General features: G+C 41.0%; 1 protein-coding gene across 5 annotated transcripts in view; it reads left to right on the plus strand.

The window, feature by feature from the left end:
• Positions 1–27,450, plus strand: part of dab1a (DAB adaptor protein 1a) — a 309,356-nt gene that overhangs the window by 199,894 nt on the left and 82,012 nt on the right. For all 5 annotated transcript variants that reach the window (XM_060917585.1, XM_060917588.1, XM_060917587.1 and 2 more), the window contains exon 4: positions 11,463–11,594. In XM_060917585.1, coding sequence (XP_060773568.1) covers positions 11,463–11,594 — 132 coding nt within the window. The remainder of the gene's footprint in view (positions 1–11,462; positions 11,595–27,450) is intronic.

Here is a 27,450-nt window from a genome sequence, read left to right on the forward strand (position 1 = left end):
TTCCAAGTACTTTTCTTGCTATGTGTCATTATTTTACGGTATTTTTTTAGTCACAAAGCGCGAAAGTCCCCAGCTGTTTCTTTGTTTACTCCTCACTCCTCACAAAGTCCGCATGAAGGTTGCAACAAAATTCTTACCCAGCCACACAGTAACAATGCGCCGTGATCACTCCTCCGTCTTGTTTAACTAAGATCCAGGTCTTTAAAGGGGTTTCTGATGATCTTTGTGAATGATTTACCTGAGAGATAAGAGCCAACACAAGTGAGAATCAAGCAAACTGTAGTTTGTTTACACGTCAACTTGCAGCGCTTCGTTGTAAAGATATGAACGAAAAGCTTAAAAAAAAAAAGACATACTTACACGGACAAAAACAAGACAGGATTCATTCGGCAGTGACTTGATACCGAGGTCCTTTACCCAGCCACATACAAAAAAGTTGTAAGCCTCCATACTCTTCCATGCTTTCATCTGTTTTGCGGTGTAGAAGGACGTCTGCAACACCAGATAGTTCGAGATGTCGGGGAACTCGACTGAAGGGTAGTTTTCAAGATTGCATGACAAATCCTTCTTTCCCAGACTGTAGGAGTCGATTCCATTACATATAGCAATCTCCTGAATTATCTAAAGCCAGCAGTGGCTTCTAGATTATGAGCATACTCTGATAAGTTATCACTAGTTGTTACGGCACCCATTTAGACCACCAGCTATTTCACATCCGGTAAAACCGCTAAGAAAAGTCACATGACTGAAACCCAGCTATAGCAGCGGTTTTCCTTTTCAGAAAAGGTTCTAAGTAAAACCTGTTGGCAGATGTCTTAAACATTTCGAACATGTATGTTGTGCAGTGGCATTTGATTCTCATTACTGTGTGTGTGTGTGTAAGGCCGACAGGGGCCTTTCTGTGTGGAGTTTACATGTTCTCCCCGTGTCTGCGTGGGTTTCCTCCGGGTGCTCCGGTTTCCCCCACAGTCCAAAGACATGCAGGTTAGGTTAACTGGTGACTCTAAATTGACCGTAGGTGTGAATGTGAGTGTGAATGGTTGTTTGTCTCTGTGTCAGCCCTGTGATGACCTGGTGATTTGTCCAGGGTGTACCCCGCCTTTCGCCCGTAGTCAGCTGGGATAGGCTCCGGCTCGCCTGCGACCCTGTAGAACAGGATAAAGCGGCTAGAGATAATGAGATGAGATGAAAAACTGATATTGTATTCACAGTAGAACATAGACAACATATCAAATGTCGAAAGTGAGACATTTTGAAATTTCATGACAGCAACACATCTCAAAAAAGTTGGGACAGGGGCAATAAGAGGCTGGAAAAGTTAAAGGTACAAAAAAGGAACAGCTGGAGGACCAAATTGCAACTCATTAGGTCAATTGGCAATAGGTCATTAACATGACTGGGTATAAAAAGAGCATCTTGGAGTGGCAGCGGCTCTCAGAAGTAAAGATGGGAAGAGGATCACCAATCCCCCTAATTCTGCACCGACAAATAGTGGAGCAATATCAGAAAGGAGTTCGACAGTGTAAAATTGGAAAGAGTTTGAACATATCATCATCTACAGTGCATAATATCATCAAAAGATTCAGAGAATCTGGAAGAATCTCTGTGCGTAAGGGTCAAGGCCGGAAAACCATACTGGGTGCCCGTGATCTTCGGGCCCTTAGACGGCACTGCATCACATACAGGCATGCTTCTGTATTGGAACTCACAAAATGGGCTCAGGAATATTTCCAGAGAACATTATCTGTGAACACAATTCACCGTGCCATCCGCCGTTGCCAGCTAAAACTCTGTAGTTCAAAGAAGAAGCCATATCTAAACATGATCCAGAAGCGCAGACGTCTTCTCTGGGCCAAGGCTCATTTAAAATGGACTGTGGCAAAGTGGAAAACTGTTCTGTGGTCAGACGAATCAAAATGTGAAGTTCTTTATGGAAATCAGGGACGCCGTGTCATTCGGACTAAATAATAATAATAATAATAATAATAAGTTAAATTTATATAGCGCCTTTCAAAAAACCCAAGGACGCTTTACAATTATAGACAAGGAAAAAAAACTAAATATATAAAAAATAAATAAATAATAAAAAGTCCACCAAGTAGGGGTCAGGATGTAATTCCCGTGGTGTAGCAGCCACAGTCCCACCAAAAGGCACACGAAAACAAGTTCCACATCTCCAGCACCGCCGCCATGACGCCGTCAACAACATCACTCAAACACCACGCCGTGGATCCACAAAGCGAGTAGAGAAGCTCCGCCACGCAGAGCGCTGGTATGTCCCAAACCACCTGCACAGCCGCCGTGACACCACCGAGCAACATCGCTCGGAACATCACGCCAAGCGTTAAAGCACAGAGCGCTGGACAACCACGATGTAAAATGAGCAGCGAGCTCACTGCAGTCCACAGCTGGGAGCACAGGCATCGCCCACAGCGAACCAAGGCCTGGAGGGAACCGACGCCCAAAACTGGGTCCGGAGCTACACCACAACCAGTGGACAAAACACTCAAACAAACATCAAACTACACAAAAAAAAAGAAATAAAATAAAAAAAACTCTGGTGAGAAGCGGCAGCCAGAACGCGCACGACGTACTCTCAACCGGAAATGGAAACGAAAAAAAAGAGGAGAAAGGATGACCCAAGTTGTTATCAGCGCTCAGTTCAGAAGCCTGCATCTCTGATGGTATGGGGTTGCATTAGTGCGTGTTGCATGGGCAGCTTACACATCTGGAAAGACACCATCAATGCTGAAAGGTATATCCAGGTTCTAGAGCAACATATGCTCCCATCCAGATGACGTCTCTTTCAGGGAAGACCTTGCATTTTCCAACATGACAATGCCAAACCACATACTGCATCAATTACAGCATCATGGCTGCGTAGAAGAAGGGTCCGGGTACTGAACTGGCCAGCCTGCAGTCCAGATCTTTCACCCATGGAAAACATTTGGCGCATCATAAAACGGAAGATACGACAAAAAAGACCTAAGACAGTTGAGCAACTAGAATCCTACATTAGACAAGAATGGGTTAACATTCCTATCCCTAAACTTGAGCAACTTGTCTCCTCAGTCCCCAGACGTTTACAGACTGTTGTAAAGAGAAAAGGGGATGTCTCACAGTGGTAAACATGGCCTTGTCCCAACTTTTTTGAGATGTGTTGTTGTCATGAAATTTAAAATCACCTGATTTTTCTCTTTAAATGATACATTTTCTCAGTTTAAACATTTGTTATGTCATCTATGTTCTATTCTGAATAAAATATGGAATTTTGAAACTTCCACATCGTTGCATTCTGTTTTTATTTACAATTTGTACTTTGTCCCAACTTTTTTGGAATCGGGGTTGTATTATTATTACAACATAATTCTAATACTTCCTAAAAGAAGTCACATTCCAAGTAATTAATGAAAATTAAACTTGAAAAAAAATTGTATTATGAAAAAAATTACTTTCATGAATCTGAATGGGTGGGCCAGCTGTCAGTCTGGGTGGGCTGAGTCCCACCCATAGATCTGCCTCTGAATGTGAGCTAAAATTGACCCGACCTTTTGGACTTTCATTGGTAATGACAGTGTTCTGCCGCCACACATAAACACACACAGAAACGACTGATTCATTATGAACTCACTGGGGCAGGTGTGATAAAGCTACCCTTGTTATTGTCTGTAGATAATGAGTCTCTTCTGGTTTGGCCAACTACCAATAGACATTTCGAGCTCTGGGACAACCATTGGCCTGTTAGTTGGATAAAGAGAATTAGAAGTGAATTAAAGAAAAGCCGGTGACATGGGGTAGGCTTATTTGGGATGTTCTGCCAGACCCGGCTTAATGCTTTCTTGTTGACAGGCAAAAGATAGTTATCAGTGTAGATTAAGGGATTTGTAGATCTCTGTTCCCTGTGCTGCTTTCGGAAATCATATCCGAATCTGGAATCCTACTTGTAGGTCGTCCAGCTTTTCTCTTCTCCAGTTTTCACTGATGCTTATAATAACCCAGCCAGCATGAGCTGGAAGCAAGCATTTTACATTCCTCTTGCCTAAATACTCTCAATAGAGTGGTAAAATGCACAGTTTATCACAAACCATTGGCCGGCGGATACGAATGGACCCAATAAAGCTTGGGTGAATTAGGATGCATTCAATTTCAGCTGCATTATTGTTTGTAAGTTGACTGTGTGTGTGTGTGTGTGTGTGAATACTGTTGTTTAATTAGCTGTGAATATGTGGGTTTTAGAGGCTTAGCTTTGGACTGCAGTCTCTCATTATCTCTTTAACAGCAGCATTCACCATCCACTGCTTCTCATTCTCCTCCACCAAAACAGCACACCAATCCTGAAAGATAAGCTAATACACTCCAGGGGCAAGGTTTAACACATCCCCTGCTTTGGGATCCTCCTAATAAGCTTAGGTTATTTCTAATTTTTTTATTTTTATTCTTTATTTTTTAATATTTACTATTTACTGTTTGATCTCATACATGTTAAAACGGCAAGAAATGGCACTAATTAACTTTTGATGAGGCACACCTGTTAACTGAAAAACATTCGAGGTGACTACCTCATGAAGCTGGTTAAGATAATGCCAATAGTGTGTGAAGCTCAGTGTTGTAGTCGAGTCACTAAACCTTGAGTCCCAGTCCAGTCTCAAGTCCCCAGTGTTCAAGTCCGAGTCAAGTCCAAGTCATTTAAAAAAAAATTGAGTCGAGTCTGAGTTAAGCTCCCTACTGATCCGAGTTGAGAACAATACTCCAACCGCACCATTTGATGGTGGCTGTTTTAGCACCATTAACATTAGTTTGTTCCTGAATGTGACGTATGAACAGGTGAATGTGCATTCTCTTTGTCAGGGAGTGTGAAGTATTCTGTCAGAGATGGTTCGGAGACGGATGTAAGTGCAGAGGATGTGTTTATTAATATAAGTGAAGACGGTAAACAATCTAGAACGGCAGGCAAAATCGTAAAACTTGACCTCGCAATAGGTCAAGTGAGGCACAAACAGGCTATCGTAGACTCGACAGAATCAAAGACGAGAAACAGGAAATCAGGGATCAGGAAACCAAACAAGGAAATACGGCTCAGTAATGTGTCAGCAACACAATTTAATATTTCTCAAAGTAAGTGCGTTTTCACAGTTTTTATATACTGTAAGCGCTCTGATTGCGCCTTAATCCTGTGCAGGTGTGAGTTTACAGCACGTGCACTGTCCGGAGCGCGCCCGAGAGTCTCTGATGCAAGCGCCAAGGCGTGCAGCTGTAACACTCTTGTACAAAATTAGTACAAAAACTAATGTATATATAAATATCTTATGCCAAATTATTATGGCATGTTAAAAAAATAAAGAAAAAATCCAAGTCCTCGTCTTCAATTTACGAGTCCGAATGCAGTTAATGCACGAGTCCAAGTCCGAGTCATCAGTGCTCAAGTCCAAGTCAAGTCACGAGTCCTTAAAATTAGGGTATGAGTCAGACTCGAGTCCGAGTCCTGGGCTCAAGGACTATAAGCCTGGTAAAGCGTCATCAAGGTAAACAGTGGCTACTTTGAAGAATCTACTGTAAACAATGAAACATATTTTCTTTTTTAACACTTTTATTTACCACATAATTCCAGATATGTTCCAGATGTTACAGTAGTGCTTGAAAGTTTGTGAACCCTTTAGAATTTTCTATATTTCTGCATAAATATGACCTAAAACATCAACAGATTTCCCATTGATTGAAAACACCTGACTCTAATCTCACCTTCAAATCAACTGCTAATTCTAGAGGTTCACATACTTTTGCCATTCACAGATACGCAATATCGGATCCTTTTCCTCAATAAATAAATGACCAAATATAATATTTTTGTCTCATTTGTTTAACTGGGTTCTCTTTATCTACTTTTAGGACTTGTGTGAAAATCTGATGATGTTTTAGGTCACATTTATGCAGAAATATAGAAAATTCTAAAGGGTTCACAAACGTTCAAGCACCACTGTATGTCATAGTTTTGAGTAGGGGTGTACAAACTTTTGACATCTGTGGGGTAATGGTCAAAGGACGGTAACTTTACTATTGGTACTCAGCAAGAAAACATGGATTTATTTCTATGTATCTAAACATTTCATATTTATGTGTTCAGACGACACAATGGATTTGATCTAAAATGGCTCATAAGGGTTTTTACAAACTTGTGGAGTCATGTCAGTGCTGTCATTAAAGCAAAACAGGGACGTACAAAATGCTAAAACTCTGAAATTCACGTAAATATTTCAAAAATTTCTACTTTCCACTCAGGTTTTTGTCAATAATATAATTTGTAATGGCAATAGTTGTATTAAATTAGAAACAAATTCAAAATAGAAGTATTTTCACTAGTCCTCTCATACTTTTGGACCCCATTGTGTATGACTAAACTGTACACTGCTTTATAATAAACTTTATAATGATTTATAATTAAGCCAATTATGATGCTGACCGGGTGGCACAGCGGTGTAGTGGTTAGCGCTGTCGCCTCACAGCAAGAAGGTCCGGGTTCGAGCCCCGTGGCCGGCGAGGGCCTTTCTGTGCGGAGTTTGCATGTTCTCCCCGTGTCCGCGTGGGTTTTCTCCGGGTGCTCCGGTTTCCCCCACAGTCCAAAGGCATGCAGGTTAGGTTAACTGGTGACTCTAAATTGACCGTAGGTGTGAATGTGAGTGTGAATGGTTGTCTGTGTCTATGTGTCAGCCCTGTGATGACCTGGCGACTTGTCCAGGGTGTACCCCGCCTTTCGCCCGTAGTCAGCTGGGATAGGCTCCAGCTTGCCTGCGACCCTGTAGAAGGATAAAGCGGCTAGAGATAATGAGATGAGATGAGATGATTTATAATTAAGCCAATTATGATGCTGACCGGGTGGCACAGCGGTGTAGTGGTTAGCGCTGTTGCCTCACAGCAAGAAGGTCCGGGTCCGAGCCCCGTGGCCGACGAGGGCCTTTCTGTGTGGAGTTTGCATGTTCTCCCCGTGTCCGTGTGGGTTTCCTCCGGGTGCTCCGGTTTCCCCCACAGTCCAAAGACATGCAGGTTAGGTTAACTGGTGACTCTAAATTGACTGTAGGTGTGAATGTGAGTGTGAATGGTTGTCTGTGTCTATGTGTCAGCCCTGTGATGACCTGGCAACTTGTCCAGGGTGTACCACGCCTTTCGCCTGTAGTCAGCTGGGATAGGCTCCAGCTTGCCTGTGACCCTGTAGAAGGATAAAGTGGCTAGAGATAATGAGATGAGATGATGCTGACCAAGATTTTTTTAATGGAAAAAAAAAGCTTCCCAGGTGCATGTGAAAATGCAATTCGACAACCCCAAAGGAAAAAAAAGTTGGGATGGTATGTTAAAATTGAAATTAAAATGAACCTGTATTACATTCAACATAATACAACAGTGCATTTGATGTTTTACCTCATGAATTTTATTGTTTGTCAGATCAATGTCGTATTTTTTGTTTCAAAATTCAGCACACATTCTCTATTGGGGACAGAGGGAACAGGCACCCTCTTCTTCCACAGCCATGCCTTTGTAATGTGTGCAGAATGTGGTTTTGCATTGTCTTGTTGAAATATCCCTGGAAAGATGGCGTCTTCAAGGCAGCATATGTTGCTCCAAAATCTTAATGTACTTTTCTGTATTCATGCTGCCATCACAGAAGTGTAAGTTACCTTTGTCAAGGGCACTGACACAACCCCATACCATGACAGACCCTGGCTTTTGGACCTGTTGCTGGTAACAATCTGGACAGTCCTTTTCGTTTTTGGTCCAGAGCACATGGCATCCGTTTCTTCATCTGACCACAATACACATTTCCACTGTGTGATGGTCCATCCCAGATGCCTCTGAGCCCAGAGAAGTCGATGGTGTTTCTGGACGCAGTTAACATAAGGCTTCCTTTTTGCACAGTAAAGTTTTAACTGGCATTTGTGGATGTAACTCTGTACTGTAGAGCTTGACAAAAGTTTGCCAATGTAATCCCAAGCCAGTGTGTTTGTATCAACTATAGATGAATGGTGGTTCTTGATACAGTGCCATCTGAGGGATTGGAGATCACGGGTGTTCAGCTTAGGCTTGTGCCCTTGCCCTAATGTTCTTATGCATTTGTTAATAAACAGGAGATCCTTGGCCCTTTTATGCTCCTCAAAGACTCGGCTTTTTCTGGATACTGATTTTGTACCAAATCATGATTACAATCACTTGTTTCCAATCACATCATTATTTAATTGGTTTGCCTCATTTCTAGCCCTAAATTGCCCCATCCCAACTTTTTTTGGAATGTGTTACAGGCCTGAAATGCAGGAATGGACGGATATTAACGAATGAAATGAAGTGGACCAGATAAAACATGAGCTATCTTGGGTTCATTCTGTCTGCAATGAAATACAAATCAGAGTAAATTTAGAAATCACTGCTTTCTTTTTTTAACTTGCATTTTCCGTGCCTTCCCAGCTTCTTCTGATTTGGGGTTGTACATGTAATGATGTATTATTTAATTGATAAAGTCTGCATGACACATAGCCATGTCACGTTCTTCTACGTGTACCTCTGTGTGTGTCTATATTTGTATGCGCAATTTTTTAATAGGTCATTAAAATTGGAAATTGACCCTTGACAGTGGTATCACAATCTTGTTTTACAAGCTCAAGGCAACATTCCATTCCGTGAAATTGGTCGACGACGGTTGCTGTTGAATGGTTTCACAAGTAATTAATCTTTCAAGGATTTTCTCCGCTTCCAATTTCAAACCACCCAGAAGGAAAGAAGGCACAGTTATTTGATGGGGAGATTTCACGTCTAAGGCTCAGAAAGTGCTTGAAAGATTAAAGCTGATGGTGAAGGGGGCTTTTGTCACTTTGTATTACATTAATCCCTCGAAGACAAACCATTTTTTATATTGCGCAGTCATAGATTTTTGTGGATTTTTCGCCTGGCATTGGACATTTTCCATATTTTATTTAGCTTGATATCCATGCACCCACAAGCAGAAGGCAAGAAATTTGATTAGACATTATTTTTTTATACCACTTTACCCATCCTATATTTTAGTTACAAGGTCTTACAAATGCTCCATGCTCAGCAGTTCTGTGGCTACATGAAACAATGAGACTCTCTCTGTCTCTCTCTTTGCAACCTTTTATATTTTTTGTCTCTTGAAAGAAGTCTCAGTTTGGTTAACATGTCAAGCACTTTGCCATGTGTTTAAGAGTAGAAAATAGCACCTTACAGTCAAATGAATCCCCTTGAGATGACACAGACTGCAAAACCCTCAAATAAACTGTCAAGCTCTTGAAGTGAGGAGTACAAATTATGCCGCTGATGTTATAATGAGCAGGAGCTGAGTGGGTGGAGAGGAAATGATTGCCACTTGTGGTGGATGAGTTCAGTAGATGATTGCTGTATTGCTCCAGTAGGGATACAGGAGTTTAGGAGCAGGCTAGAGGAGCCTCCCTTATGAGCTCTTGGCACTCTGTGCCTCTTTTTCGAACTCCCCTATCTTCTGGCACTATCCGAGATTCCAGCAGTTGTTTCCTGCATGGTTGAAGGCTCTTTCTATTTTAGAGGTTACATACTGACATGCAGCACTGCTACAGCAACACAAATTTATCAGGTTTATTAGCTCACCGGCCATAGAGCACTGAACTATTGCCATCATGCAGTATCTGTTATCCATCTATCCATCCATCCGTCCATCCACAATTCACAAAAATCGCTACTCCTCCCTGAGTTTTCAATGGATTTTGATTCTGATTGTTTTGTTTGGAAGATCTAATAATTGTGCAAAAAAGTCACTCCTTGGTTTTGTGATTTCTCGTTAACGAGTTGCTAATTAGGCCAGTTAACAAACTTTGAGGAAAATCGCTACTCCTCTCTCAGTTTTCAATGGATTTTGATTCTGATCATTTTGTTTGGAAGATCTAATTGTTCTCATGAAGAACAACTTAGCTTTATAAACGAGTCTGGTTTCTCATGGTACGGCCGTATGAGCTACTACATCGCTGACGCTCTAGTTGAAGGTATCTTCTGCATACCAGCTGCAGCTTTCAGAACTGAATCAAATTCAGTGAATCGTAGTGCCCTTATCAGCCTATAATCAAACAGGACTTTTTCTGACGACGCCAGGCCAGTGTGCTTTAGTTCTACAATATTTGTGATTATGCAGTCCAGTGGGAGGCACAGTGGTGCAGCGGTTAGCACTGTCGCCTCACAGCAAGAAGGTTCTGGGTTCAAGCTCAGCAGCCGACGGGGGACTTTCTGTGTGGAGTTTGCATGTTCTCCCCATGTCTGCGTGGGTTTCCTCTGGGTGCTCCAGTTTCCCCCAAAGATATGTGTTTAGGTTAAATGGCTACTCTAAAATTGCCCATAGGTGTGTGTGAGTGCGCAGAAAGGAACTGGCCACCCTTCTGCTGCAATTCTGACAAAGTCAACCAATCATGGTTCTCCTCAAGCCCAGATCGGGTTCAGCAGTGACGACGATGCAACCCAGTACATCAGGCATTATTAGACTTTTTGCAGCCATAGACCCCTGCAGTTTAAAAAAAAAATAGCCTCAGTGAGGCTGTAGCTCATACCGGCCAAGACGCCCATAAAATATGACAGGTGGCGCCACCATCTTCACATCGTTTATGCACACCCACCTGGGGAACATTGTGTGTGAGTTTGATTGAAATCCAATCAATCCTGTAGGAGGAGCAGCAGCGATTTTTGTAAATTGTGGATGGACGACGATGACGGACGACGGACAACGCATGATCGCATAAGCTCATCCGGCCTGGCTTGCGGATGTAAGCCTTATGTTCATAGGATTTAATTAGAAACATATTCCAACTTTTCAAATAATAATAATCAAACCTATGCAAATTTGTTTGGTTGGTTGTTTAAATTTGCACCATCAGAGATCTCTAATTGCTAAACTACACACAAAAATACATTTACACTGGTATGTCCCCAAGTAGCTTTACAAATCTAACAATTTTCACATAGTTTATTATTTATTTAAATGTCCACCATTCAAGGTAATTCCTTTGAATTAATACACAATTACTAACACATTTAAAAACAGATACTTAATGCACTGTAAAATAAAATGGGGATTTAAAACCATTTGTATCATATTTGTACCAGTTTTCTTAGTTTATAGATTTTTCTAAAATATTGAGGATTAACTCGATTCAGTTTTCAGTCAACCACGCTTAACACTATATAATTACTTAATATAACACTTTTAACAACTATAAAACCCACCGATGTAATGTTATTAAATCTTTGATTCTCTGGCTTTGCTTTTGCACCTCTGGGTATCCCCTCAGACCTCACTTTGAGAATCATAGCTCAACATGATCCTTTCTTCTGCCTTGTTTATCAAGTATATTTCATCACTACAAACCCCTTCTCCTTCATATTTCACAAATGATTGGATCAGATACATTCAACTAAATATGTGAAACTATGTACTTTTTTTTCAGGTTCTTCAGCACCACCATGCAGTTCATGAGATTTCCTACATTGCCAAGGATATCACAGACCACCGGGCCTTTGGCTATGTATGCGGGAAAGAAGGCAACCACCGATTTGTAGCCATTAAAACGGCTCAGTCTGTGAGTATGCATTTCGAGTGCTCAGTGTGTCCATCAGTAGCGGGCATACATATATATCTATAAATCCAAATTTGTATTAAATATGCAATCAATATATGAAAAGACCGAGCAGATAAAATGTAACTTTACTGTTTAGCTTACCACCACAACACTGAATGAACATTTTCTTATTAGTGGTTATAAAAATAAATATTTTTAGATTTTTCCTCAAGGACCTACGTGCTGTGGATTTTGAGATGCTTTTTAGCTCACCACGGTTGTCAGAGTCCTTCCTATGCCAACGCCTGTATGCCCAGGCAGTCTCCCATCCAAGTACTAACCAGGCCTTTACAGTAATACAGACACCGAAATAAATTCACTCTTCCCTGTGACTCCGTGAAAATAAAGATAGTTATGATAATTTTCACCCACAATGCAATTGCAAATAATAAGCCTTTGATGATAAAAAAAAAAACACCAGAGTGGCATGATTGAGCAGACAGGAACTGTGGTGCCTTGTTGTGATGTAGATCGGGGAATCTGCAGAAACCGGAAGTGTGTGCACAGCGTCTGAAGCCAGGACTTTTAAACATTATTTTCTATCATTACCAAAGGAACAGAGACACACCCAGTCACTTAATAACATGGGGGATTATTTCAAAATATTATGGTATTAATGCAGTGTTCCTGTGTGGTACGTTACAATACTGAAAAGGTTTTAAAATAATACTGAGACCTAAATAAATTCACTCTTCTCTGTGAAAATAAAGCAATCTGGCAGACATATGGCACACTCTATTGTACACACACTCCATTATTCCAGAGTGTTGAAAATGCTTAAACAATGACAAACACAGGCTTGAACAGTGAGTAGGTACTCTTAGGTAGCTGAGAAAGTATTTTATTTTAGCCTTCAGGTAATAAAATAAGTAGAGTAGATCTAAACTAGCAGGCTGCACTCGAGTGACTATTTTCCACTACGGTTGTCTACACTAAGTGACACATCTCTGTGCCACGCTGTGCTTTTGGAAGGTCGGTATTCATCGGCAATTGCCGAATTGGAACAAAAACAATTATTTTATCGTGGCCTGAGTTATAACTTATTGACAGGAATTACTATTATACCAACAATTACGTCAGTAAAAGATTCTAACAACAGCTGGTATTGGCAATTATTAATGTAAACAAAAACAGGTGGTCTGTTCCAATCATCCCTCCGCCATGTCCACTTGCCGAGATCTGAGTGGCAGTCACTCACCTCATTGTGGTTGTCATTGTGACAGTCCTGGTACGGCTCAAACCGGTAGGGCTCTATCCCGAGCCCTACATTCTCCCTCTCCTGCTCTTCCCCAACTAACTCCTCTTCATCCCAATCATACAAGACATTTCTGTAATGAAAACATGTTTTGTCGGTGTGCCTTCCAGGCAGGTGTTCACTGATCTACGTCATTTCCAGTTTCAGCCATTCTCGGCAGAAGGGAAGGGAATTCCAGGTATCGCTTCATGACAGGAGGTTTAAATTTTTTTGTTGTTGTTGTTGAGTTTTCATCTCCACACCTTGCGACTACATCGGAAATTGAAAGTTTGTGTTAAACTCTATAAAATAGCACCGAGGAGACCTGTTCATGTCAGTATCACTTAAAGTCAAGCCAAACCCAAAAACAAACACAGTTTGCCGATCATGCCATGTGCCCTGATGTGCCCTCCGCATGTTTAAATTAAAAATAAAGCATTAAAACAACAATTTATCCATTTTAAAAGTTATGCTATTGCTAAAAATAGGCTTCCCTGGCCACAACCATTTGCAATAAAACCAGATATCCGGCTGTGACGTTAACAGCACCCTGGAACACTGTTTACATTTGTTACACAGAACCATCAAATAAAGGTTGAACCAGTCTGGCTATTTTCCTCTGACTTCTCTCATCAACAAAGCATCTCTCCCAGCAGAACTGCTGTTCACTGAATGTTTTTTGTTTGGTGCACTATTATGTATAAGACTGTTATGTGTGAAAACCCCAAGTGATCAGCAGTTTCTGAAATACTCAAGCCAGCCCATCTGGCACCAACAACTATGCCAAGGTCAAAGTCACTGTAATCACATTTTTTTTTCTCATTTTGACATTTGATGTGAACATTAACTGTAGCTACCGTCTTGTATCTTCATGATTTCATGTATTGCGCTGCTGCCACATAATTGGCTGATTGGATAATTGCATGTTTTCACAAATGTTCCTGTTAAAGTGGCTGGTTTCAAAATCCTCCATATATTTTCAGTGGAATTCAGTCCAGGTGGTTGACTATGCCATGCGGCACGGTGGTGTAGTAATTAGCATTGTCGCCTCACAGCCAGAAGGTTCTGGGTTCGAGCCCAGCAGCCAACGGGGGCCTTTCTGTGTGGAGTTTGCATGTTCTCCTCGTGTCTGTGTGGGTTTCCTCCGGCTGCTCCGGTTTCCCCCACAGTCCAAAAACATGTGGTTAGGTTAACATGGGGCAGCCATGGCCTGAGGTTGGGCTGAAGTGCACTTGAGCAAGGTACCTAATCCACAACTACTCCCTGGGTGCTGTAGCATAGCTGCCCACTGCTCTGGATATGTGTGTGTGCTCATTGCTCACTTGTGTGTGCTTGTGTGTGTTCACTGCTTCAGATGGGTTAAAAACAGAGGTTAAATTTCACTATGTGCTTCAGTCTGTGCTTGAGTGTACGTGTAACAAATAAAGGCTTCTTGGCTTGGCTTCTTCTTACGATCTTCTTGGTTTATTTTGGCTGTGTTTGGGATTGTTGCCTTGTCGAAGTGTCAAATCATGATGCTCCATACTTCTCCATACTTCACTGTGGGTGTGGTGTTCTTGGGATTATAATGTGCAACCCTTCTTTACCCAAACAATGATGAGCTGAATTATTGCCAAAGAGTTCTGTTTTTGTTTTGTCTGGCCATGTGTCTAAATGCTTTTTGACACACTTCTCTGTGCATTTTAAGCAGAGGTTTTTTTGTGTGTGTGTGTGAGGTGTAGGAATAGAGATCATTATGGTGCAGTTCATTGCCTATTGTTCTCAGTGTAACTGTTGTTCCTGCTGCTTTCAGGTAGTCCTGCAACTCTTTTTGAGTGACTGCTGGCTTTTCTCTTACCTTCCTTATCATTAGTCTGAGAGCATATTGTGATATGTTGTGTGGTACACATGTCTGGGAACAGTTAGTTGTGGTTCTAGGAACTTTCTACCTGCATACTGTTGAACCAGTTACAGCAACAGGGATGTTTAATGCTCAGGTCAGACGGTAGGCTGCAACTAGTTTTCAACTATTGGCGTCTACCTGCAATAATGAAATAGCAGGTAGACGCAAGACTGGTCTTGCATCGACACATGACGACGCAGATAATGGCAGTGTTGCAGAGGGTCTTTAGTAGAGGCAGGTTGACGCAAGTGGATCACGATCTGTTCGTATTTCAGCTGCGATTCGCTTCCAATCGGTGCAAATAGCAGGTTGACGCATGTAGAGGCAGGCGGTCGTGCAATGCTTGAGCGACCAATCGCAGGGTGAAAAAAGCATGATAGAGTCCAGAAATGCAGCCCCACAAGGGGAAATAACTCTCAGTTCAAAGAACACAGTTCAGAAGTTCAAAAGTTCAAAGCGCTTCGGCGTCGGGGAAATCAACGCGCTTACAGTCCCAATAAAAGATATCCACAGAAGAGCAAGATACTCCAGAGTGCGCAGCAAAGTAACAAAATAATAGAATACAAAAACCAGTGGGAAAATGGGTGAAAAACCATATCCTGACACGAAGACAATCCCGCGCTGAATGAATATCCGAGCAGCATAATATAGAGTTGTGGATGAACTGATGAGAGACAGGTGTGCTGGCCGCAGCACGGGGAAAGCTCGGGGAAAACTAGGGAATGGGGTGAAAGATCGGATCAGGACCTAGATGTTCCCAGCTGGCCCGTGACAAGATTCAGCTTAAAAACTCTGCATCTTGCAATACGTCTAACCACAACAAAGGATTTGACGCAAAACGCCTGCATCCACCTGCAAATCAGTTGCCACCCGACCGATCACAGGTCGCAGCATGCGTCTTTCTGCCGTCTGACCTGGGCATAAGGTCTTTGCTATGGCCCTGTAGCTTTTTCTGTTTGAATGTTATTGAATAATGAAAACTTTAAAAAGGTCCTTCATCTTCACCATGATTGCTACTTGTTGCATGAAATCTTCCTAACTAATGGCTTTTATAATGACGGCACATGCCATTTGCACAACAACACTATTTTACAGCATTTTAATCTAGCATTATGTAAGCTTTAGATCTGCGCTGGAAATACTGGATACTACTGTACATAACAAAAAATCTACAATGTTGGTTGAAAGATTTTATCTACTTTTGCTCGTCTGCTCATCCAATTTGGATTCTTGCTTGCCAACTTCTCTCTCTCGCTCTCTTTCTCTTTTACTGTGCTGTATTGCTGGTCTGCACTGCTGCAGATCTATGCTAGATGTTGCTATTGATTTCCTGTTCACAGTCAATGAGTCCACTGCTTCTCCCAGCTCATCCATTCCCTGCTTGCTCTGAACTACAGGTGACCCTGTGCTGTATGACACAGATGGATAGAGACAGAACTCACATTCACTGTCTTTTCTTTCGCTCACTGATGACCACATTCTCATTTGCTTCTTTTCAGTCTCATCTCTGCTTCTTCCACCTTCCTATTCTCAGCCAGTTTTACTTTCCCTCCCCTGGGATTGTAGCCTCTTCTGTTCATATGACTTATTTTTCCTAGTATCAGCCCTCAACTTTTCAAAAACCTTGTTTTCTCCTCCCTCTCTTCTAAAAGCATTGCTGTAATGTTCGCTAACGAAAGCAGAAGAAATAAACTCAAAGCCAAAGTGCAAGTGTTCTCTGTACATTTGAGCATTTAGTGGCTTATTAATGACATTTAGACTGCAGCAGGCAGGGGATGCATTTTTAATGATAACACGGAGCTTTGAAGTTATCTACAAAGTGTGAGTTTGATCATATGTGGCTTTTTAAGATGCAAAGCACTTTGTAATGTCAGTTCTACTCAGAGAGTATTTACAGAGAAGTAGATGTATAAAACTCTTTAATCAAACTGAAGGGGGACATACTCACTTCTTTATAGCTATGATATTTGATAGCAGTTTATTTTTAAGTCGACCTGAAAATTCAGATACGGTAGCACGATAGACACATTTTATTTGCCCTAAACACAACAGAATCGGTTCAAAACTCAGTAAATCTTTGTGCATTACTTAAAGGGGGTCATTCCGAGTAAGTTGAGTGCCTTGATTGGCTTTGTTTGGTTTGCTTGCTAACCCAGCAAACATGCTAACTGTAGGTATCATACCGCCATCTTGTGTCAGAACTACAATTCCCAGTCCACTTCCGTGTGACCTACGTCACGCGTGGGCGGGATCATCTACGTCATCATACAAGGAAACATAAAACAATGGGACAACGCTTCCATCTTTGCTCTCTCACGTCTGGCTTCCGATGGATCTGGATGTATAAAGAGGCGCGCTCTCCACCCCAAAAAGACGTCTTCTTTCTTGCAAGATCCATCACTCAGCGCGATTTTGCTTCTTACCCTTGGCAAAGGTAAACTCTAGAGTCGCGCGATCTTTAAACTCAGCCTGAGTTACAACCGGTTTACTTGCATTAGAAGTGACGTCACGACTGCAGCCCAGGCAGTCAGAAGTTAAGAAGCGATTGAATCCTTTTTAACTCAAAGCGCTGTGCATCTGGTTCTGATCAGAGACTTTTCCTCACGAACGCTGAGATTCGGACCAAGAACCCTCTGCTTTTCACGGGAACCACCAAGTGCTCCGCTGGACCCGGAAGTTTTCTCCGCCTCCATCACGAGCGGCTCACGTGCTCCCACGGCGAGGCCCGAGACTACACCGGCGAATAGTTCTTCATATCTTGCTAAAGGCAGGATTAAGTAAGATTTTGGCATTTGGGCATAATTAGGATAGTCTTAGGAATTTGCTTTTATTTGAAATAGTGTGAATTTAAACCCAGGTTTATTGTTACACTGTTGAACACGCAGCGTGTTGATTTATTTTGGTTCTATGTTCTCTCAATTGTTTAATAGATAGGCTGCGCATGCTTCTCTCTTTTATTCTTTACTACTAACATATAGTTCTCATTATTATACATCTTGATGTCATTAAGATTTCAGTGGATTCAGTATGGTTATGAGCTAGTGGGTTAGCTACAGCTTCGCTTTTGTCTGCTTAGCAACACAAAGCTAATCAAGGCCTACCATGTGCTCAGAAAGCCATCAGGCCTAACAAACACACTTTAGCTAGGCTATAGGGCCTCTCACAAACACATACTAGCAACACAAGGCTAATCTAGGCCTCCACCACGTGTAGTTAGCTACACGAGGCTAAACACAGAGCTAATCCTTTGTTCTGTTTAGATAACATTCTTTTGTTTAGCTACCAACAAGCTAGGCCTCCACCACGTGTAGTTAGCTACACGAGGCTAAACACATGGTCAAGTCCTTCACACTCCCTCTCTCTCTCTCTCTCTCTCTCACACACACACACACACACACTTCACTGCTTGTATATATTGATTTATCTTTTTATCTTTGTATAATAAATTCATTTATTAAACAAACTGTGTTTATTTGTGTGAACAACATCTGAAGTCCCCAATTTTCTCAAAGAATTCAAAAAGGGTGCAAATGTTATATAATATGGTAAGTGATCTTAATAATTTGGAAATGTACCATAATTTAGCTGTTTGGTAATTTATTATTAAGCACCAGGATTAATGGTATGATTCACTAAATGATTCCCTAAATGATTCATTGAACGATTCCCTAAATGATTCATTGAACAATTCCCTAAACGATTCACTAAATGATTCATTGAACGATTCACTTCAAATGAGAGTGATTCTATGGTATGATTCAATTCAAACGAGTCAAATTAAATGATTCAATGGGATTGATTCATTTTAATTATTGACCTTCAAAATTTAATGAGACTGATTTAACGAGATTGATCACTTAATATCAATAATTAACTGATTGCACCCACACTAACTGTAGTCTTTTGAGCCAGGTTTTACACTTCCGTTCCAATCTAGTACTTTACGCTGTGATAAGTAACCAAGAAACAAAACTGTTTACACAAGAAGAAGCCATCTGATCGCCAATCATGGTTACTCACAAACAAAACTCTTCAATACATTCAACAACTTTTGAAGACATAATACTGCAGGGATCGAAACGGGCGGTCGCCCACTCGCCAATGCGAGTTGGAAAGGGTACGGGCGACTAGTGACAACATGTACTCGACCGAGTGGGCGACTTGCTCGCCACGCTATATATATATCAAACTACTCACTGCCTCGATGGTTTCTATCAACGATTCTCGCCCATTTTAAGCAGAACTTGGTCTATTTTACCATTTTTTACGATAATTTCAATAGATTTTGTGAGACATTTGTCAAGTTGGCATAGACGCGGGCGCTGCCATATTGTTTACGTGCGCAGTATACACCGCTACATGCAGCATGGCTGCGCGAAGTTTTGTTTCTTCCCGTTCATTTTCGTTGCTGCCCGTGAAGACAAATGTAACTTGAACCGCTATTGGTCAGATAGATTAGACCCCCGCGAAGTTTAAAAGTCCTTGGCTTGACATTTCTGACAGCTATCAAAACAAACGGATATCGCTCAACAAGTATGATGAGCCAGAGCAGCCTGCAGGTGATGAGAGGGAGTATGTGGCAGGAGATGTAGAGCCCCAGGAGAGACAGAATGAGGAGGTGGAAGACGAAGATGACGAGGAGGCGCAGCATGATGTGGTGTATGACCCGATAGATGATGATGATGATGATCTGGATGAGGGTTTCGAAGATTGTGATGATAATGAGATGACTGAGGAAGAAGTTTATAGACAGTTGAAATTGATCACTCATGTATAATATGGTTGTATTATATGAATAAATATATAAAATCGGCTTGAAATTTGTAATTATAAATACAGAGCAGTGCTACTCCATTCAGACCAGTACCTCTGAGAGGCACTGGTCCAAATGGACCAGTGCTCCCAAATTCCCGTTTCGATCCCTGTACTGTGAAACTCTCTTTTTTTTATGTGCTGACTATATCTTCCTTCAAAAAGCTCATTGTGCAGGCTAAAAAAAAAGGAATGAGGAGGGCACTCAGTAGAGTGCATACCTCCACCAAGCCACATTTTATCAACATCAAAATCACATGACTTGAACCTTGGATAATACTAAAGCTGTACACCAAATTTCATCAAAATCCATTCAATACTTTTTGAGTAGTTGGAAAAAGTGAAAAAAAAAATCCTGGATCTGCATCCATATCTGGATTGGCATCAAAATCTAATCAATTGTTCCTTGGCCCATGGTCCACCATTCCTCAAAATTTCATCAAAATAAGTTCACTAGTTTTTGAGCTATGCTGGGAGCAGGCAAACAAACAAACAGAGGCAAAAACATAACCTCCTCCAACAATGTTGGCGGAGGTAAAAATGTAAATGGTCACTTTACAAGCTGTTATTCCAGTCTCTGGGTATTGATGAATCAGGCTTGGGGCCTGAATGCTTTGGTACCTTTTGCCAAACAGCAGGAAGGTCAAGAGTTTGTGTGAGAGGTGTGTGGGGTCATCCACAATGCTGATGGCTTTGCGGATGCAGCGTGTGGTGTAAATGTCTGTAATGGAGGGAAAAGAGACCTTGATGATCTTCTCAGCTGTCCTCATTATCCACTGCAGGGTTTTATGATCTGATCCGAAATGCTGCAATTTCCAAACCAGGCAGTGATGCAGCTGCTCAGGATGCTCTCTTTAGCCCCTCAGAAAATGTGGCCCGATTCTGTAGGTAAACCGTACCATCACTGGCTACACTTTTCCAAGCACCATGCATGGCACTAATTTGCACCTGTTTTCTGAGGTGACCAAAATCACTCACAAAACTGGTTTCCACTAATTGCCGGAAGTTTAGTACATTAATTTAGTGCTTGTCATCACTTTTTTGTGCAGAATAACCCTAACCCATAACTACGTCATCGTTTGTTTACCGCAATGCATTATGGGTGATAATGGGGTCAGCTCCACCGTATTGTTTACTTTCACCTTTGTTAAACACTGCATTGGTCTGTCTAACCGGTTTTAACCATGCTGCCCAAAGTGAATTGCTGTGTGCCTAATTGTATTTCCACAACAAAGAGAACACCAAATTTGAGCTTTTATCAGCGGCCAGTCGAGGAGAGGAGAAGAAAGAAATGGATAAATGTAATCCACAACAAAAACCTTCAAACTGAATCGAAATGGACAAGTGTTTGTAGCTTACATTTCTCTGGTGGGAAAAAGACGTACAGACCAGCGATATTTCCATGGTCTGCAGAATGGCCTTCGGTTATAAATGATTATAGCGGAGCTCCCAGCAGAGCACCATACCTAAGAAAAAATGGTAAACCCATCGAGTTGCTTTTTTGTGGTTTGTCTGTGTACGTGTACCACCAGTCATACACACCTCCTAGTGGTCAGTGTTAGTAATTACCAGTCATACACACCGCCTAGTGGTCAGTGTTAGTAATTACCAGTTGGAGCACCATACCTAAGAAAAAATAGTAAACCCATCGAGTCGATTTTTTTGTGATTTGTCCGTGTACATGTACCACCAGTCATACACACCGCCTAGTGGTCAGTGTTAGTAATTACCAGTCATACGCGCTGCCTAGTGGTCAGTGTAAGTAATTACCAGTCGGAGCACCATACCTAAGAAAAAATGGTAAACCCATCGAGTCGATTTTTTTGTGGTTTGTCCGTGTACATGTACCGCCAGTCAGACACACCGCCTAGTGGTCAGTGTTAGTAATTACCAGTCATACACACCGCCTAGTGGTCAGTGTTAGTAATTACCAGTCATACACTGACCACTAGGCGGTGTGTAAGTAATTACCAGTCGGAGCACCATACCTAAGAAAAAATGGTAAACCCATCTAGTCAATTATTTGTGGTTTGTTCATGTACATGTACCGCCAGTCAGACACACCGCCTAGTGGTCAGTGTATGACTGGTGTATGTACCACCACAGGAAGCCCAGTTTTGCTTTCGAAAAGTTTGCAAACGAAAAGGATCGAGAATAGTCGTTCTGTGTTGGTCCAAGTTAAGACCAGGGAATTCAAAGCTAGCAAATCATTGCAAAGTGTCTGCAAAAACAACCAACTTTGTCAGCGTTTGTAAATTTCAAACGGCCGGGAGCAAGTGGCCGGTTAGTTGACTCGATGGGTTTACCATTTTTTCTTAGGTATGGTGCTCTGCTCGCGCGGGCCGAAATAAATAATGACAACTTCCAGTTTAAAAGTATATGGAATTATACATCTGGAAATGATGGCAGAGGAGAACAAAGGAAAAAGAAAATGAATTTTAACAGAAGAAGAAAAACTTAGAAGACAGGAAAGTGAAAAAGAAAGAAGGCAAAACTTAAGCGAAGAAAGAAAACAAATTTTAACAGAAGAAGAAAAGCTTAGAAGACGGGAAAGTGAAAGAGAAAGACGGAGAAATTTAAGCGAGGAAAAGAGACAAGCAGAGAGAGAAAGAAAACGAGATATCAGACGAAGATTTCAGCATACCGAGGAAGAGGACACAGATGAACCCAAAAGTGAAAGAACTTTAGAACATAAAAACAAGTTTAATGGAGTTTCAGGTAAGCAGTGTCTTGTCATCAAAATTTTCCATCATATTAAATTTAACTCAAACCTTCTTCAGTTACTGCGCTCATTGAAAATGTCGGGCGAAACCATAGTTCCCTCAAGAGGACCGAAAGGTCAATGCCATGAAAACTGCGTAAAAAGATTTCAAGCAGGTTAATAACCTGAAAAGTATAATAAACATGAAATATTTTTATTTTATTTTCCGTAAACTTAGTTACTTCTAGCTTATTGCATTGATAGAAACCAGTTCAGACCTTTTCTTTAAAATTGCTGTTGTTTTTTTGATGTTTTCATTGTCTTTTGTGAACCAGGATAATACGAGTAATGAATTTTAAACAGTCAGCCAGTATGTTAGACAAAATATTTATTCTTAGTATCAATTTTATTGAATTTGACAACCAAATGCTTCATATGAAGTTTCCATGACAACAACCAAACAGCGTGTTAAAAACTGCAGACTGACAGTAATGCAGGTTGGGATTCTAAAGATGGCGGATGAACTGAAGAGTCCATTTTTTGGACTGACCAGAAAAGAGTTAGAATTATTTATATTAGGTGAAAGCTTTGTCGCTAGAGGTTAAAAATGATGTCTGGCGTATAGCTCGGTTTTTCCTGATCGTGTGTTTAGGAAATTGCCAAATTGCTCTAGAAAACCCATACACACCGCCTAGTGGCCAGTGCTAACCAGTAAAGAAATAAAGCAAAAGAGAATGGCTATGATATAAGAAAATTCTACAACCCAGAAACAGATGGGAGCTCCGCTTTTAGGCAGTGCCTAAATCTATATATTAACAATTGACACTGTTCATTGTCTGAAACTCGTGATATTCCAAAGCCTATAAAACAAAGAAGCATTCTTCGGCCTTTGCCTCTCAACGTACCGAAGCACTCGGCAGCCAAACGAGCCTGTTGGACCGATAAACCTCCCAAACCATGAAGGGTTCTCTTTTGGGTATGTATAATGTTCAGTGTACCTCACTAGCAGCATTTATTGAAGTAAATGCATTTATACTGAACATGACACGGCAGATCAGTGGGTTTCCAACGTTTTTTTTTTTTTGTAATGTTTCCTGATATCAAGTTTTATTTAACTAATCACTCATTTATAAATGTTTTGATGCTGTTCATCTGGGCCTGGGATCACGAAGCAATCTTAGACTTTAGTCAACAGTTGATTTTTCATAATAGTTTCCCTTACTGCATCTGTAACTTTCATTGTGCTGGATCAAGATTAAGTACAAGGCGAAGATTTCATTAGAACAAAGTTTCTTAGAAAATGGTAAGGAGTAACTGAAGAGTAAAAGAAACAAATTTAGACTTGAGTCTAAGATTGCTTTGTGATCCAATATACGTCCTCTAAAATAAGACATTCTGAGATTTGATGTTATACAGTGTGGTAGACTCAGTCTAGACTCTTACCTTCTCACCAAGCTTGATTTGGATTCCGATTTTCCTGCTGTAAACTCTCGACATGTTATCCACCTCTTTTAAGTCACCAATTTCATTGTCTTCCATGACAGAGCATGGCAAAATCACTCCTCTCACATTGCTCTCATGTACAACCCCGATTCCAAAAAAGTTGGGACAGGGGCAATAAGAGGCTGGAAAAGTTAAAGGTACAAAAAAGGAACAGCTGGAGGACCAAATTGCAACTCATTAGGTCAATTGGCAATAGGTCATTAACATGACTGGGTATAAAAAGAGCATCTTGGAGTGGCAGTGGCTCTCAGAAGTAAAGATGGGAAGAGGATCACCAATCCCCCTAATTCTGCACCGACAAGTAGTGGAGCAATATCAGAAAGGAGTTCGACAGTGTAAAATTTCAAAGAGTTTGAACATATCATCATCTACAGTGCATAATATCATCAAAAGATTCAGAGAATCTGGAAGAATCTCTGTGCGTAAGGGTCAAGGCCGGAAAACCATACTGGGTGCCCGTGATCTTCGGGCCCTTATACGGCACTGCATCACATACAGGCATGCTTCTGTATTGGAAATCACAAAATGGGCTCAGGAATATTTCCAGAGAACATTATCTGTGAACACAATTCACCGTGCCATCCGCCGTTGCCAGCTAAAACTCTATAGTTCAAAGAAGAAGCCATATCTAAACATGATCCAGAAGCGCAGACGTCTTCTCTGGGCCAAGGCTCATTTAAAATGAACTGTGGCAAAGTGGAAAACTGTTCTGTGGTCAGACGAATCAAAATTTGAAGCTCTTTATGGAAATCAGGGACACAGTGTCATTCAGACTAAAGAGGAGAAGGATGACCCAAGTTGTTATCAGCGCTCAGTTCAGAAGCCTGCATCTCTGATGGTATGGGGTTGCATTAGTGCGTGTTGCATGGGCAGCTTACACATCTGGAAAGACACCATCAATACTGAAAGGTATATCCAGGTTCTAGAGCAACATATGCTCCCATCCAGATGACGTCTCTTTCAGGGAAGACCTTGCATTTTCCAACATGATAATGCCAAACCACATACTACATCAATTACAGCATCATGGCTGCGTAGAAGAAGGGTCCGGGTACTGAACTAGCCAGCCTGCAGTCCAGATCTTTCACCCATAGAAAACATTTGGCGCATCATAAAACGGAAGATACGACAAAAAAGACCTAAAACAGTTGAGCAACTAGAATCCTACATTAGACAAGAATGGGTTAACATTCTTATCCCTAAACTTGAGCAACTTGTCTCCTCAGTCCCCAGACGTTTACAGACTGTTGTAAAGAGAAAAGGGGATGTCTCACAGTGGTAAACATGGCCTTGTCCCAACTTTTTTGAGATGTGTTGTTGTCATGAAATTTAAAATCACCTAATTTTTCTCTTTAAATGATACATTTTCTCAGTTTAAACATTTGATATGTCATCTATGTTCTATTCTGAATAAAATATGGAATTTTGAAACTTCCACATCATTGCATTCCGTTTTTATTTACAATTTGTACTTTGTACCAACTTTTTTGGAATCAGGGTTGTAAAATTAATCTGACATCCGTCATATCGCTCAACTATTGACCCTGGCGATCCCCCACAATGCACTGCGGTAAACAAGTGATGATGTACGTTACCTACTTTTAGAACTTGTGTGAAAATCTGATGATGTTTTAGGTCATATTTATGCAGAAATATAGAAAATGCTAAAGGGTTCACAAACTTTCAAGCACCAGTATAGTTATGCTTGGGGTCTATTCCCAGTCTTCTGACAGAAAGTGGCCTACTATCATCTAAATCAGGTACAGTTGTGGTCAGAAGTTTACATACAGTGACATGAATGTCATCTTGGATATGAATGTCATGGCAATATTTGGGCTTTCAGTAATTTCTTTGAACTGTTCTTTTTCTGTGACAGAATGTACAGCATACATCTTTAATAAAAAAAAAACACTAGAATTTGGTGCACAAGTTTTAATTTTCTTTGGGTTTTCTGAAATCAACACAGGGTCAAAAATTTAAATAAGCTCACTTAGATTATTAATTCAGAGGTGATGAAACTTCCAAAATGTCTCTTATCTTGCCAAGGCCAAGGTCTCTTAACTTCCTATTAGTGATCATGATTGACTACAGCTGGTAGCTTCTCTGTGCCTTCATAAAAAGGGTTTGTTTACAGCACTCATTGGATTGACCAACACACAATACAATGGGAAAGTCTAAGGAGCTCAGTGCAGATCTGAGAAAGATCACAGATGTACACAACTCCAGAATGTCTCTTAGAGCCATTTCTAAACAACTGCAAATTACAAGATTAGTTCAAACAATTGCATCCAAGTTATTGTGAGGTGTAGTCACTTTGCCAAGCCATACAGCAAATTCCTCAGTGTTGAATTAACACTTTCAGAGTTAATTTGTGTCCAACTGGACCTATATAAACACAGTAGGGTGTTAAATCAACACTCTGGGTGTTAATTCAACACTGGGGATTTTGTTGTGCACTTTGCTTCAAGAAAACCCAAACTGTCACCCTCAGCTGAAAGGAAATTGGTTTGGATGGTCAGGAACAACCTGAGAACTACCATGGCACAGCCCTGCCATGAACTGGAAGCTGATGGGTCACTGTCTACAGTTCAGTGAGTTTTACATCAGTATGGACTAAGAGGCTGCTATCCAAGAACTAACCCCCTGTCCAAAATTGACACCTTCAAGCTTAACTAAAGTTTGAAACTGACCACATGGACAAAGAAAAAGCCTTCTGGGGGAAAGCTGTATGGTCAGTTGAGACAAAGATTGAGTTGTTTGGCCACAATGACCACCATGTACAGAGGGACACTGGACCAGCTGCTGGTGGTGGTAGGATCATCATGCTCTGGGGCGATTTTGCTGCCAGTGGAACTGGTTCATTGCACAAAGTGGATGGAATAATGAAGAAGGAGGACTACCTCAGAATTCTTCAGCATAAACCATCAGAAACTTGAACACAACTTGGGAGTTACAACAGGACAATGAACCCAAACATGCATCAGAGCTGGCTATGGAGGATAAAGCAGGCTAACATTAAGCTTAAAACAAGTCCTGACTTCAACCCTATTGAAAATATACGGACTGTGGGTATAAGTCGAGTCCATGCCAAGAAAAAAAAAAACAAATTTAATTGAACTCTACCAATTTTACTATGAAGAGTCATGAAATATCCAACCAGAATTCTGCCAGAAGCTTGTTCATAGTAAACAAAAATGTTTGGTCAAGGTGAATCTTACAAAGAGACATTTTACCCAAATATTAGGTGTGCTGTATGTATATTTTTGAGTCTGTATGTATAATGTTGACCCTGTGTTGATTTCAAAAAACCCAAAGGAAATTAAAACTTGTGCACCAAATCCTAGTGTTTTTCTTTTTCATTAAAGATGTATGCTGTACATTCTGCCACAGAAAAAGAACAGTTCAAAGAAATCACTGAAAGCCCAAATATTGCCATGACATTCATATCCAAGATGACATTCATGTCACTGTATGTAAACTTCTGACTACAACTGTACAAATAGTTTAGTGGATGTGGACTGTTGTGCCACACTGTTCACATTGGAAACCAGTGTACACAAATGTGTATAAATGGAAGTGATAGTCAACCAGATTCCAACTTTTATGATTCAGCTAACTGTGTAAAAGTTAGCATGACACTCTCTGATCTATTGGTGTATAAATTACTGAAACAAAGTTCACTACA

The sequence above is a fragment of the Neoarius graeffei genome, chromosome 3 (genome assembly GCF_027579695.1).
Source record: "Neoarius graeffei isolate fNeoGra1 chromosome 3, fNeoGra1.pri, whole genome shotgun sequence".
In the NCBI taxonomy this organism is placed as follows: Eukaryota; Metazoa; Chordata; class Actinopteri; order Siluriformes; family Ariidae; genus Neoarius; species Neoarius graeffei.